Below are 14,340 nucleotides of genomic sequence, written 5' to 3'. Positions count from 1 at the left end.
AGCATTCTGTTCAGACATTGTAATTAGGGAAAGACCAAAGCCATTCAGCTGTTTGTTTTTTCGCTGGCGGGCTGTGCTGTACGTGCTCAATGTATTCAATGTCCTGAGTCGTAATTCCATTTTTAGCTCACTCAACAGGTCACGTCGCGTTCCGCCTAAAACCGGATGGCGTCACTGTTCGGACCTTTGTCCACTCTCACGGACGCGCGCTCGGACCTTACACGCCATTATATCTCACGCAGCGGTCACCACACACACTGATAGGCCAGCCACGATAGGCGGCGGTAGTTCAAGGCACGCCGGCCGGCAGTGTCTCACTTCCTCTCCTGCGGCAGCGCGGAGCAGCCATGGGTCCGAAAGGCGCTCTCCTCACCGCCCTATGTTTGGTGGTGGGTTTGGGGTGCGCTCAGGTCAGCTCCGAGTTGCAGTATGGTAGTATAGATGACTGGAGAGTGCTGGATCACTGGGGAACGGTTCTGAAAGTTCGGAGGGAGTTTGACAGGAAGAATGTGCTCGAGGAGAGTCCCCTGGATGTGATCCGTAACGCCACACAAAGACCTGGTGAGTTGAGAGCTCGTAAGTGAAGAATCGGTCTCAATTTTCAGATGTGTCCTGACGGTGGTAATGACTGGCTGACGAATAATGTTATGGCTCATGAGTGATGCTGTGGTGCGCTCTCCATTGTCTTCCGAAGCCGACGTTTCAAATTAGTTGTTTGCTTTGTAACAGTTTGGTAATTAACTTTTCGTTTATACATATATAGAGCATTTTCATGTGTCCGTGACCTGGGAGCCCGGTATCTGCGTGCGCTGTTTTTTTTTTTTGTTTAGAGCGTATAAGATCCGCAAAATCAACAGCAGACTCCTCGCTCTGATTTCAGGAGTGCCACGGACCATGGAGCTGGAGGTCGCCCGTTCGGAGGCGCCATCCGACTCCACCTCTGTCCAGTACCGCCAGCGAAGGGACGAGGCCATAGCGCGTGCCATCGGGCCCTTCATCACCCCCGTGGCCAACGAGCACGCCAGTCTGGCGTGTCAGGCCAGCAGCTTGTCCTACCTGCGCAACATCTTCAAGGAGATCTGGGCGCTGAAGATGTTTGACGCCACCGGAAAACTGCCTGACGGTGTGCTGCTGGGCAACGTGAACCCATTCGGAAACTGGGATGAATGTTTGAACACGACCGGGTATTACACCACTCGTCTGGAGCCCGACACTGTGTCGAGGCAAGCCTCATTCGCCGGTAAATACTGTCTGGCCATCATGTCCAAGGCGGATGGGAAGACCCACTCACCCCCTGATCTCAACGTAAAGTCGGCCGCCGTGGACCTGGCGCCCATCCTACCGGTCCTTCCTTACCAGAACGCCTACGTCGGGATGTGTATCCCGTCGACCTGCAGCGGCAGCGAGCTGGCCGCGGGCCTGAACGCCGCCCTCTCCGGGGTCACAGTCTCAGTACCGGACTATCTGTGCTATACGCAGGACGAGGAGACCACATTCACCGCAGGAGACATTGTCATGATTGTCATATGTTCCCTCACGGCCCTGCTGATGATTGTGGGAACGGTTATCGATGTTGTGGCAGTACAAGCCGCGAAAAAGCCAGAGTCTTGGTTGGCTACTGTGAATGAACGCGAGGTTCTTCCGGGAACGCTGCGTCAGGTGTTCTTGGCGTTTTCAGTTTACACAAACGGCAAAAAGCTCCTTGACACGTCGTCTACGAGGGATACGCTAGGCTGCCTTCACGGTATCCGCTTCTTCTCAAATACCTGGGTTATTCTCGGCCACACGTATTTCTTTCTCGTACCTTTCAAACACCAGAATATCACCAAGCTGTTGTCATTCTTCGGCAACCTTGGCTTTCTCACGATCACCGATGCCACGGTGTCCGTGGACACGTTTTTCCTGTTGAGTGGTCTTCTTGTTAGCTACTCTGTAATGCGTTCACTTGATAAAACCAACGGCAAGTTCAACATATTGATGTTCTACGTGCACCGCTACATCCGTCTGACTCCCGTTATGATGATGGTGATCGGCTTCGTCTCGACTCTCTACCTCCACCTCGGTACGGGCCCCTTCTGGGGCGTCGCCAGCCAGAGTAACCCTCTGCTCTGCCAGCAGAAGTGGTGGATGAACATGCTGTATGTCAACAACATCGACGGCCTGGAGGAGCAGTGTCTGGGCCAGACGTGGTATCTCGCGAACGACATGCAGATGTTCCTGTTCTCGCCGCTGGTGCTGCTGCCGCTCTTCCACTGGCCGGTGCTCGGCCAACTGTGGCTCATCTTCCTAGTCTGTTTCTTCACCGGCATCAACGCCATGGTGACAGTCACCGAGAACCTCGGCCCGACCGGCGCGCTACCCGGCACCGACGGCGACTCAAACATGCGTTACGAGAAGCCGTGGACGCGCTTCGGGCCGTACCTGGTCGGCCTCTACATGGGCTGGGTGCTACACAAAATCCGCGGTCGCAAGATCGTCCTTCCGGCCCCGGTGGTGGCCATTGGCTGGCTGACGGCCTCGCTCACCGGCTGTCTGATCGTGTACGGACTGTACGACCAGCCCACCGTGCCGCCGGAGGCCACCAGCGTCATCTACGCCATGCTCAGCCGCACGGCCTGGAGCGTGGCCGTGGCCTGGGTGGTGTTCGCCTGCGTCACCGGGCACGGAGGAGTCGTCGACAGCCTGCTCTCGTGGAAGGCGTTCATTCCGCTGAGCCGACTGACGTACACGTCGTATCTGGTCTCGATCGACGTTCAGCTCTACTATTACTACACCAATAAGTCTCCACTGTATCTGGATCAGCTCACTCTGGTGTATATTTTCATCGGCTCTGTGCCGGTCATATTCACAGTCGCAGCTATCTTCTCCCTAGCGTTCGAGTCACCGATGATCTCACTGGAGAAGCTGATTTTCCCGCAGGCGTCAAAGGGAGCGGCCGCAAAACCGAAGCCGGTCGTGCCCGAGTCAACTGCAAAGCCAGAGCAGGATGCGTCTAGCTCAGGTTCAAAGCCAGGGCCGGAAAGCGAGGTAGCCGTTCCAAATGGGTCTGCAACGAAAGGCGCTCAAACCGCTAAAATGAATGAAGCATTTGTGATGAATGAATGACATTCCCTACCAAGCACAATGTTTTCAAAGGCGACATCGCAAAAGCTCATACCACTATACCTAAGGCTATTTGTTTGATATTGTATGCAATGTGTAATGTTTGTTCATATTCGAGGCATGGACCTGTGTATGCCCAGGTATGCAGAGGTCTATGTTTTGTGCTGCTGCTCTGTAAAGTTACCACATGAACGTATAATGTGTACCATGTGCACTTTGTGTGGTGAACACTGTGCACGGAAACAATGCATCGGCATTCGGTAGACTAGTGAATTTACATCGAACCAACCGAGTTGGGAAGTTGAATGTTAAATATATGATGATATCTCGCACATTATTCGTGTCTTTTGAACTCGCCGCAGATGCCTGTTTCGGGCCGAGGACGGAGGACCATTAGGTACGGTTCTCCAGTAAAAGTCTTGTTGGTTTTGCTTTTTTGGATATATCTGGTCCTATATTATGTTCAAATGCATAAGTATGAACCCGAATTGTGTGTATGCACATTTACCACTAGACTGTAAAATTGCATCCTTGTATGCCAAATACTTTCCGAGATATTCACCAAAAACCTCATTTTCTGCCGTTTGGGGTATTCTGGCCGCAATCTGCCTGGGATCGCCTATGACATCAGTAGAGCCATCTAACGAGAGGAACGCGGAAACACAGAATCATGAATGAATCGAGCGCGTAGTAAACGGTGTATGAAAGGGAGACTCAGCAGAGGCTATCCGGGTGGCCGGCGGGCGGCGCGCCCTTAGGCAACGGCTGGCCCTTCGGACTGCGTGGGGTCAGAGGTCGCGCTCGGGAGTCGGGAAGTCTCGGCTCTAGGTTTCAGCGCTGTGCAGTCAGGGAGGGAGGGGAGGATAGCGCTAGCCCGACTGACTAGTATCTCGGCTGATTCGTGTGGGGTGGAAGGGAGCACAGAACGGGATGGTGGTTAGTGATGGATGGTGAGATGGTGGTTAGGTTAGTGCGTACTGCGTAGAACGTAGCTGAACATGCATTGTTTTTCATGACAAACAACATGCAGCATAGTGTGCGGGATTATGCCAGAACTGATACAAAAAGGGAACTATATTTCGGGCGAGGAAGTGGATAGGTGCCGTGACACAGCATGACGAAGACGATGCTGCCAAAATCGGGATGCTTTTTTGCCCCCATTCTTTTACCCCTAACATGGAGCGCTTGACCCGAACTTAGAGGTCCCCGACTGACCTTAGACCTTAAAATCGCACCCGTCAAGTGCGCCACCTTTTCTTCAGGGGCGCTCTTCCTGGTTGCCTCTGTTCTTACCAATAACTAAAGCAAATCGAACGTATAATTAAAAAGGCAGGCACCTTAAATACAATTTTATTCACACCCGCTCGTGTGCATACTTGTTTTGACCTATATCTTCTCATATCATAATATAGCACTTCAGTGCTTAACCCTCAACAGACTTTTGGGTTTTCTGCATATACCCAGGCCGGGGGGGGGGGGGCGATTACGACCCCTCTCCGTCTTTTCGCCCCTAATTGAGCTAGCGCCTTCCGGATAAAACTGAGCGCGTGTGTCGTAAGAGATGCAGCAGCTGGTGCCCGAGTTGAATGTCTCAGGTCAAACGATAAACTCTGAGGTCAGAATAAGTGCTCCAAGTCGCGGGATCGGTTTTTGGTAAACAACTTCACCATAGTGGATACAGAGCCAAGGTAATGGCACCATCGAGTTTTGCATGCTCAAGCGCGTCGAATAGTATACGCTTTGTTTTTGTTGAGGTCAATTTAAGGTGTTCACCTCAGGTCATGATCAGGGCAGAGCCACTCAGTCCACGAAGCTGGCCCAAGGAGGTCGTATCGCTTATTTGATTCGGTAGGTCCTCACAAGTCCTTTGGTGGCTTCCCTACTCGCTAGCTCAATTTGATCGGGACTTTTTTGGTGAAAACTCCTGTGACCTTAGTGACGTCATACATGAAGTCGCCTAAGATCAAGAATGCAAAAGTAAATGTTGGGGCTCGTAAAGATTGAATAATATCACGAATTAATGCGCTTGAGATAGCTCTAGACGGCTCCCGGCGCCAAAATAACAGTTTTCATATTTCCCCATTGATTAATAGGGTGAATAGGTCAAAAACGCCCCCATTAAGCGCGAAACCTTCTGACACTCAACCCAACACAGATTACTCAAACCTTTGGGCACCATCATGTAGCTCATTCTTTTTACTACGCTTTGAGACCAAGAAAAGACACCTGCGTGTGGTATTTAACCCCCCAAAAAGGTTTTCGCATACCCTTACAAAAGGGCGTTTTGCCCCACACCCTGGGTAATACGCCCACACCCATGTGCAAAGCGCCCCCACCCCATCCAGCAACAGAAAATGATGAACATGGCAGAACTTGACGTCATTCTGACGTCATTTGTGGTCAACCTATCATAGCCTTTGGAATAAAATTTTGTTGCAATGTGTAAAATGGATGCCCGGAGGAGTCCTGAAAGTTTGGTGACGATATCTGCAGTCGTTTAGGATATATCAGCAAAAAAGGACGGGGAGAGGCCTTTTCGGCACCCACCTACAGGGCGCTACCCTGCACTCTCACCACCGTGCAAAACGCCCCCCTTTCAGAAAACTGGGGGCGTCTTGCCCCATGCATCGAGGAGGCGTCTTTCCCCATCCACTCCATTTCCGGTCAACAAAATATTGACAAAAAACGCGCCACTAACGCCGTAGCATAATAAATTCAACAGAATGGCAATAAAACGCAGTTTTTAGTGATGTGCACAATAGCAAATTTTGTGATATAAAGAGGGCATCAAAATCTTAGGAATCTTCTGTAAAAACAACAAAAACAACACCCAAAACCAACATCAGCACCTACCCACGCTGCTCCTCAAGACGCAGAACCGGAAATAGAGACCTACGTAAACAAGCAGCTGACTGTTCTGAAAGACAGGATAAAACGCCTATCCGTCGATAAGAAATACGATTTTTCTAGGGGAGGCGTTTAACCCAGGGGTGCGTTTTCCCCACAGTTACCCTAATCGTGAAGTTGCGTGACCGACCTGACTTCAGGTGACTCTTAAGAAAAATACGAGATAACTTCATTCAAGTTGTGAGGCCTCTAGGAGATAGTATTATGTAGATCATATAAGCTTCATTACCCAGTGAAAGGTCCCCTGACACGAAGGGTGTTGCGACGTCGCAACATTTTGGGACCTAACAGAGGTTCACTTTTGACGTCATTGGTCAACGGCCTGACCTTAACCTTCGCACTTGTAAGAGGGTGTCGAACAGACTCTCAGTTTTTCGCAAATAACTCGCGCAAAAAGCGGCTGTTCGCGACGAAACTTTCAGTACCCTCAAGTTAATCAATATTACGCCTACCCTTAAAATTCTTATGACCCTGACTCAAAAGACCTTTGACTTGTGACCTGTTTTCCGAGACCATGCTTGGCCGGAATCGCGATTTAGCGTATTTCGGCTCACATTATGAGCGCGTTTATTGTCTTTTTGTGGCTTTAAGCGATCAAACATGTGAAAGGATGTTGATCCCATGGATTCTAGTGGGTATCAAGGTCACGTGAAGGTCAGTCAGGTCACTGACCTTTGATGACCTTAGTTCACTGCTTCGAGTTCTACATGTTTTTAGGGTAGATTTTGGAGTTGATTTCGCATTCAGAAACCGTTTGAGCATTTACGAAGTAGTTTTGGTTCCCTCGTAACATGTGACCTGACCCGACCTGGACTAGATGCACGAAAACATCATCTGTGATAAAAGTTAACTTGAAATTCGTGATCAGCACCCCCGCAAAACCTTATAACAGCCTCACTTTAAGAAGCTCTAACAGGTCCCGATTTTCCCGACTTTTGAGTATATATTGACATATCAACAAATGACCTAGGACCTCAAAATTGTGTATCAACGGCCTCCTCTCGTCACGGGCAACACGCTCTTTTTCCGCGAAGCTCTAGCTCGATCAGGGTCTGAACGGCAAAGGGGTCCAACGGACCCCCTCCCCTTTATGCTAGACGCTGGCAAAACACCAATATGAGCGAGGGTTAAAATACAGCGGCTGTCATACAAATTCGGCTGGAATCAAAGGTCAGGTTTGCAAAATTTCAGCTCTCGCAGCAAATAGACATGTGGAGGCGGCACCCGTCTCCCCGCCCCCTCTTCTCCTCTCGGCCACTGCCAGCGAGGTTTTCAACGTATCATACACATTACAAAGCATCATATCAGATGACGCACCCGAGCAGCCATATGCACTGAACAAAAGCTTATAACCCACCCTAGTCTATTGGCACTAGAGATGTCAATCGGATACAAACTTTTTGGTATACCGATGCCAAACCGATACCAACTCGGTATTTGGTATTTCAATGCTAATGTGTTTGGTATTTTGTTGGTATCATGAACCCTTGCTAATGTTTAGGAGGCTAAGAAATCGGTAAAAAGTTGGTATTTTCCTCATGTTCCCAAGTTGGTTTGGTTTCGGTATTTCTCCACGGTTTTGGTTGGTATTTGGTTTGGTATCGGTATTCCGATTTTCCGTAATTGACATCACTAATCGGCACCATAGCACATGGTCGAGACTGTCGCCAGCCACGGACGCGCACTCGACCAACCCTCCGAGCCCGTTGACTGCGGGTGACCTTGACATGTCAAGCCTGATTGGCGGCCGGCCGCTGTCGTGCGGTCGTTACACGCGAGGGGAGGGAGACACAAAGCTCTACGTTATAGCTGACCTTTGACCTTTCCCTGCGCCCTGGTCACTGACCCCGCTCCATGTCGCTGGGCGGTAGCATGGCGGTGGAAACCGGTTCTAGCCTCTACACATGCCACCATTCTAACGCTCCCCTCCCCACGCTACTACGCGGCGTGGAGTACGCTCGTGCGTAACTGGGCGGAGCAAGGGGCACGCTATACAGGGGCGGAACTGGTTGCCCTCCCGCTCGCCGAGCGACCAACGACTAATACCCTGGAGAACCGTACCTAATAGCCGTTTTCACGACGGCCATCTGGTACACATTTGGTGCACCTGCACATCTGGTACAGATTAGGTGCAGATTTGGTCAAATCAGGCTCAGTGTGTCTCTTAGCAGCTATCAGCTAGGGTTGCACTAATTGCTTATATGCCTGCTTTGTCATATTATCAGAGAGCATCATCGATTAAAACACTGAAATAAATTCATAAAATGAAGATATTTGCTGTAAAAGAAATTAGGTGCAGATTTGGTCAAATCAGGTGCATTCGCCGGATAGCCCGTCGTGAAAACGGCTAATATGTTTACAGAAGTGTTTTTGGCAAAAAAGGTTCACGTTTAACCCGCGCCCCGTAGGGCTACCGGCGGACCCTACCACCCGTAGGGGGGGGGGGGGCCGTTTCGGCCCCCCCCCCCTAAGATCTCGGAAAGTTACCGGCCGATTTTCAAAATTCAAACGGCGTTCGATAGCCCCACCCGGGAACTACCTTGTGACCAAATTTCATTGACCTAGGTCAAACCGATGACGTCACAGGTCAGGTCAAAGGTCAGATTTTCACCGTTCACAGGCAATTCAAGAAATGTGCTGTGAAAGCGAGTAAATTGATAATTTATTGAAAACCATCGATGGTACATTGTTCGTCAAACACATACTTTGCTATCTGAGGTCACTGATACCAGGTCAGGTCACAGCGAGGTCAGGTCACCGGGGGTCACAATATGAATGTGTCGTGTGATACCTGTTTTATGGTCCATTTTACATGACAAATGCGATTATGTGGGTTAGGCAGCCTTTGGGGCCAGCCTAGGTCACGTTTTGGTGAAGGTCAGGTCAAGGTCAGGTCAAATTAGGTCAAATTTCAAAGTTGATATTTTTGCATAAAATGGGCATCGATTCGATTCAGCTCGTCACGGGGAGTCTAATGGTGGTCTTCGTTTTGCTCTACGAGTTCTAGAATTGCCAAAAATTGAGTTTGAAAATTTGACGTCATCATTTTTGAACAGTTTTTTCGCTATAACTTGGCCAAAAAACGAGGTATCGATCTGAAATTTGGTATGTAGATAGAAGACGGTAGGCACTATCACATATATTCCGGTTTTTTCGAAACTCAAAAAACTTTTTGGATTTTTTGGCGAATATATCCAAAAAAATGCTTTTTTGATTTTTAGGGGCCAAAACTCAAAAATTTCAAAAATTCGAGATAGCAGTTTTGTAGCCCTGTCAATTCTACACCTTTTATGTCTTGATCATTTTTCTGTATCTTCAAAGCTGTAGTCCTGACAGGTCTTCTCGCGAAGGTCTTTTTTCGGTCGAAAATGACAGAACATGACGTCACTCTGACGTCATTTGTGGCCAACGTATCATAGCCTCTGGAAAAATTTTTGGTCACAATGTGTAAAATTGATGTCCGGAGGGGTCCTGAAAGTTTGGTGGCGATATCTCCAGCCGTTTAGGAGATATCGACCGAAAAGGACAGGGAGGGGCCGTTTCGGCCCCCCCCCCCTACGGGGCGCGGGTTAATCAAACGATTCAGTTAATTGAATAGATCGTATCGAATAGGGGAAGCGGGGGTAACACCGCCCCCCTAAGCTTTTCGCCAAAATGAGAGAATATGTGTGAAGTCTCTTGGTAGCTATTGTTTTGGTTACAATATTTTAACATTTTCTCACGTGTTTTAGGTACTTATTTTGCATGCTCCTAAAAGGTTTTCATGTATCACGACTTTTAAAAATACCTTGCATATTTGCTGCCTACAAATTGTGTGGGTAACCCCGCCACCGGTGTTGATGTTAACCCAACCCATTCCTACGAAAGCTTTTAATTGTTCAGAGATCGTGTGCGATGAGTTTCCTGTCGGTAAGTGGTAATTTTCGCAAATAATCGGTAATGGACACCTAAATAGGTATAGGTTCATCAGCTGTTTGCCAGTTTTATACAGCTGGCAAGTGCTTGGTCGGGATGCATGAAAAATATAAAGTAAAAAATCAACTAAGCTGCTTATTCCCGACTTAGGAACATCTACGAACATAAATAAAGCGTGTCTTTGGAGTTTCATCACTTATCACGCTACAAACAGGAAACACTGCAACCTCAATTGGGGTAACACCGCCACGGGGTGGCGGTGTTCCCCAATAAGTGATCACAAGCAAAAATCGCCAGCGGTAAGAATGTACTACACGGTTCAAGCAAACTTATCTTACTGGACAAAGCCGATCAGTTATTTTTCGATGTAATCAAGTAAATCAAAATGAGTCTCTACTTAAAGACATTCAAAAGTGCTCCCAACTCATCGAATTTTTATAAGAGAATGTGCATTTTTCTTTAAATGCCCACATTGAGCTTCGATTACACTGAAACACCGGAACACAAATCAGAAGACGCTTACCTTCGTGCGGTCAATAGGAAATAACGGATTTTTACACTTCACATTTCATACTTTCGCCGCCAGATGGGGTGGCGGTGTTTCCCACAGTGGCGGTGTTACCCCCGCTTCCCCTAATTTAGGAGTAATAACATTAAATTCTGACAGATTAGATGAGGAGCTATAATTCACACTGGTTAGTGGTTACCTAGCATAAAGCATGCGGCCGTAGACGTCCGTCGGAACATGACTGAGATTCACTAGCAGCGTTCTCTGTAGGTGTTCACCAACAACCGTCCATCATTGCGCAAGCGTTATCGCCTTTGCATTTGTCATTTATATTTGTCTAAGCTGCTCAAATCAGTTCTGTGACACTTCATAGGCACCTAACCACCCTTTGAAGCCGGGATCACCGTTCTCGCTCGATCGAAGCGCCGTCAGCCATAAATCCACAACCGCCGGTTCGCGTCTGTTGTGACAGACCCAGCTGGTCATCTAGGGACCTCAAAGCTGACTCGGCGATAATGACAGGCCACGGGAGTGTGAGCAAACGGAGCCATTGATCCGTCGACCGCCGACGCCATAGTGACGCCGCGTAACTCGCCTGGCGCCGGAGGATCGCCCGCACACCTCCGCAGACGGCGGATGCGGCACCGCCGGCCCGCGACACGCAGAGAGATGGAGCGGCGTCTCTGGCGTGTCTCTGTCCTCCTCTCGGCGTCTCTCTGCCTGGCGACGGCGCAGGTCCAGACGGTGCTCTACCGTCGCGTCGCGGCCGGAGTGCCCTCCCTGACGCCTCAGGCAGCGGTGTCGGCTCCGTCCCAGTTCCTATGCGCGGTCTGGTGCGGCGCGGCCGGTCCTCTCGGGGGCTGTGATGGTCTGACGTACCACCCGAGCGGCTCGTGTCGGCTGTTCTCGGGAGCTGCAGACGCTGACCTGGTGACCGCTCAGGACGCCGAGGTCAGGACGTTTGTACGGATACGGCCCGCAACAGGTGAGCGGTGGTTATTTCATTTGTAATTTTTTCCGCGTTGTGAGTGCGATAAGAGAAGATTATCGTAATAATGCCTAGCAAATAGGGGAATTGGTTTACTCCGCACCTAGTTTGTACAGTGGGAGCCATCAAGATGTTAAATGTCAGCGTACTCATTGAGAACTCATAGAACGCATCGGTGACTGGAGAAAGAGCCACTTATAAGTGATTTAGGAGGACCTTTCGCCTCTTAGAAAACCGTTTAAACGTCCCGTTGGGATTGAACCTTACACCATGAAGCAGGGGCGGTCGCAGACTTGGAGTTTGGGGGGGGGGGGCAACTTGGCAAAGGGGCCCCTGCGCTGACCCGGGGGGCCCGGTGCTAGCTTAAAGGGGCCCACGGGCGTAGTGCACGGGTGCAGAAATCTAGGCCATGGCCGGTGAAGCGGGGGGGGGGGGGGGTAGGGAGCGGCACCCGAGCGGAGGCTCATTGAGAGCTTTGAGGGTGCACCATGTCGAAGAGGTACCGAAAAGTGCATTTTGTTGATTATGTCAATAATTCACGCAACTGTGAATGGACTACCGCAAAAGTAAAGGCGGCTAACTTTGCCATTTTCTTTGCAAAAAAACTTTGCCATTTTTTAAGATCATTGTGCTAAAACTTTTAACAGTAGGTCATCGGTATCTGTTCAGGGGTGGAGAATTAGGGGTTTTGGGGGTGCTGGAGCACCCCCTGAAATTCAAAAGTAATCATATAATAGTGCTCCAGGGGTGCTTAAATTACGTCTGCGACACAAACTGTTTTGCGTAAGTCGCGAGGAGAGTGATGCTGCTAAACGAAAAAAAAACGAACCAATATGTGCGTTTCTACGCAAGAATTCGACGATTCTATTCGCCAGGTGCTAGAAAAGCACCCCCTGGGATTATGACAATTCTCCGCCCCTGTATCTGTTCACTGTTCAATCACATGTGTTCCGACTTCCGTTTAATCTTTTTTTTTACTTGAGCACTGTTCTAAATGAATCTGTATATAACCTCGCGTTGTGTATTATCTTAACATCTTAACGATATTTCTTAAAAAGTGATACTTTACTTAATTCTTAATGCTACTTCAAAACTCCACGGTTGCTCGGTTCCAACAACTTTTTATTTCTCTTCTCGTATTTTCACTGCGCAAGATATGCGCCTCGCGCTATGCCTGCTACTCATCCTCGTCTACATCTCCCCCCCCCCTCTTTGGACTGACCTGTCAATCCAACACATAACTAACTCAGAGACCACCTCCTATGGTAGTGGTTCATCGACACTGAGTTTGACCAGTTTGACTACTGGTCTCGTGACTGTTTTGCCCTTCAGCTTGACTGAGACCACTCTGACATGACCGTCAGCACCTGGCATCACCTCCTCCACACGACCCATTGGCCACTTCCCCCGTGGTGCGGTTAGATCGGTCACCAGCACAACGTCACCAGAGGCGATGTCGATCTGAGGCTGAAGCCACTTCTGCTTCTGCTGCAGGGACGGCAGATACTCTCGCAGCCATCGTCTCCAAAACTCCGTCGACAGCTGCTGGATTCGCTTCCAGCGCTGTCTAAGAGAGACATCCTCACAGCCGCCAGGTGGCACCATCTCGATGTCTGATGGTCCTGTGATAAAGTTGGCAGGCGTCAGTGGAGGCTCGTCATCAGGGTCAGCAGACAGCACCGTCAGCGGTCTGGTGTTCATGAGCGCTTCTGCCTTGCAAAAGGCTGTCTGGAGCTCTTCATCCGACAGATCGGCATGTTCCAGGGTTTTCACCAGCGCTCTTTTTGCCATCTTAACCATGGCTTCGCAGGGTCCATTGAAATGCGGAGCACCGGGCGGTGTGAATGTCCATTTTGTGTGCGACTTCAGGAGCTCCCGCTGTATTTTGTTGTTGTCTAGACGTTCCACAGCCTGCCTCAGCTCTTTGGAAGCTCGAACGAAACTTCTTCCGTTGTCTGATGTTATCTCCGTGGGTCGACCTCGTCTGGCTATAAATCGCATCAGAGCCCTGACGAAACTGGCAGTGTCCATTCCATACGTCATTTCTAGGTGAACGGCTCGTACTTGAAGGCATGTGAAGACGCATAAGTATCTCTTCTGACGAGCTTTTCCGCGACCCTGCTTCGTAATGAATGGACCCGCAAAGTCCACTGAGCACTTGTCAAACGCACGGTAAGATGGGCAGACTTGAGAGCTCAGTTTGGGTGCCATCACTTGCGTCTCTGTTTTCTGGCGGAGTTTCTGACATGTCACGCACTGACGAATGCAGGCTTTGATCATTTCCCTTGCCGCAGGAATCCAATATCGTGTTCTCAGTTCAGCCAAGGTGTGCTCTACTCCTACTCCGTGTCCTGCATCTTCATGGATTTGTCGGATGATCAGCCTACTGACTGGGTGTTTCTTCGGGAGAAGAATCGGGTGTTTTGCATTGTAGCTGAGGTCCGATCTTTGCAATCTACCTCCGACACGGATCACGCCGAATTCGTCCATGAATGGACTCAGCTGCCTGACTTGGCTCTCACGACATGCTTTTTTGGAGACGAAGTGACCCGTCTGCACCTTCGTCAGCTGCTTCACTTCTACGGGGAAGGACTCTTTCTGAACTTGTTTGACCCAGAATCTTTCAGCTTCTTCTACTTCATCTGGAGTCAGTTCATTCGACTTAGCTCTCTCAAAATCGCTTCCCTTGCTGCTTTCTCTAGACTTGAGTGCGTGTATGAACCGCCATACCCAGGCAGACACTCGGAGAAATCTCATCCAGCTAGAGTAGTTCTCTGGCTGGAGCCGGAATCCTGATGCAACCGGTGTTGTCACAGCAAATGTTTTCCTCTGTTCCAGCTTGCGAAATTCACTCTTGTCGAACTCTTCCTCGCTGAATTCCTTTCTTTTTGGCCAGCACTGTTCGCCATCTAATAGATAT

At 49.6% G+C, this 14,340-nt stretch overlaps 1 protein-coding gene across 1 annotated transcript; it reads left to right on the top strand.

The window, feature by feature from the left end:
- Positions 1–256: 256 nt before the first annotated feature.
- On the top strand, positions 257–3,434 carry LOC122369082 (nose resistant to fluoxetine protein 6-like). The gene is made up of 2 exons (XM_043343486.1): positions 257–561; positions 881–3,434. Exons 1-2 carry the CDS (start codon positions 348–350, stop codon positions 3,103–3,105), a joined length of 2,439 nt encoding a protein of 812 aa, XP_043199421.1. The 5' UTR covers positions 257–347; the 3' UTR covers positions 3,106–3,434.
- The last annotated feature ends 10,906 nt before the right edge of the window (positions 3,435–14,340 follow it).

Source organism: Amphibalanus amphitrite, unplaced genomic scaffold (genome assembly GCF_019059575.1).
Source record: "Amphibalanus amphitrite isolate SeventyFive unplaced genomic scaffold, NRLGWU_Aamphi_draft 001005F_arrow, whole genome shotgun sequence".
Lineage (NCBI taxonomy): Eukaryota > Metazoa > Arthropoda > Thecostraca > Balanomorpha > Balanidae > Amphibalanus > Amphibalanus amphitrite.
Note: the sequence above shows the minus strand (reverse complement) of the source record. Positions and strands in the feature narration are given on the sequence as shown.

What these genes read in the sequence shown, in the direction of transcription:
- LOC122369082 (XM_043343486.1), top strand. Translation starts at nt 348, where the DNA reads ATGGGTCCGAAAGGCGCTCTCCTCACCGCCCTATGTTTGGTGGTGGGT. An exon ending in TAACGCCACACAAAGACCTG is followed by an intron (nt 562 to 880) that starts GTGAGTTGAGAG and finishes CTCTGATTTCAG; the next exon opens with GAGTGCCACGGACCATGGAG.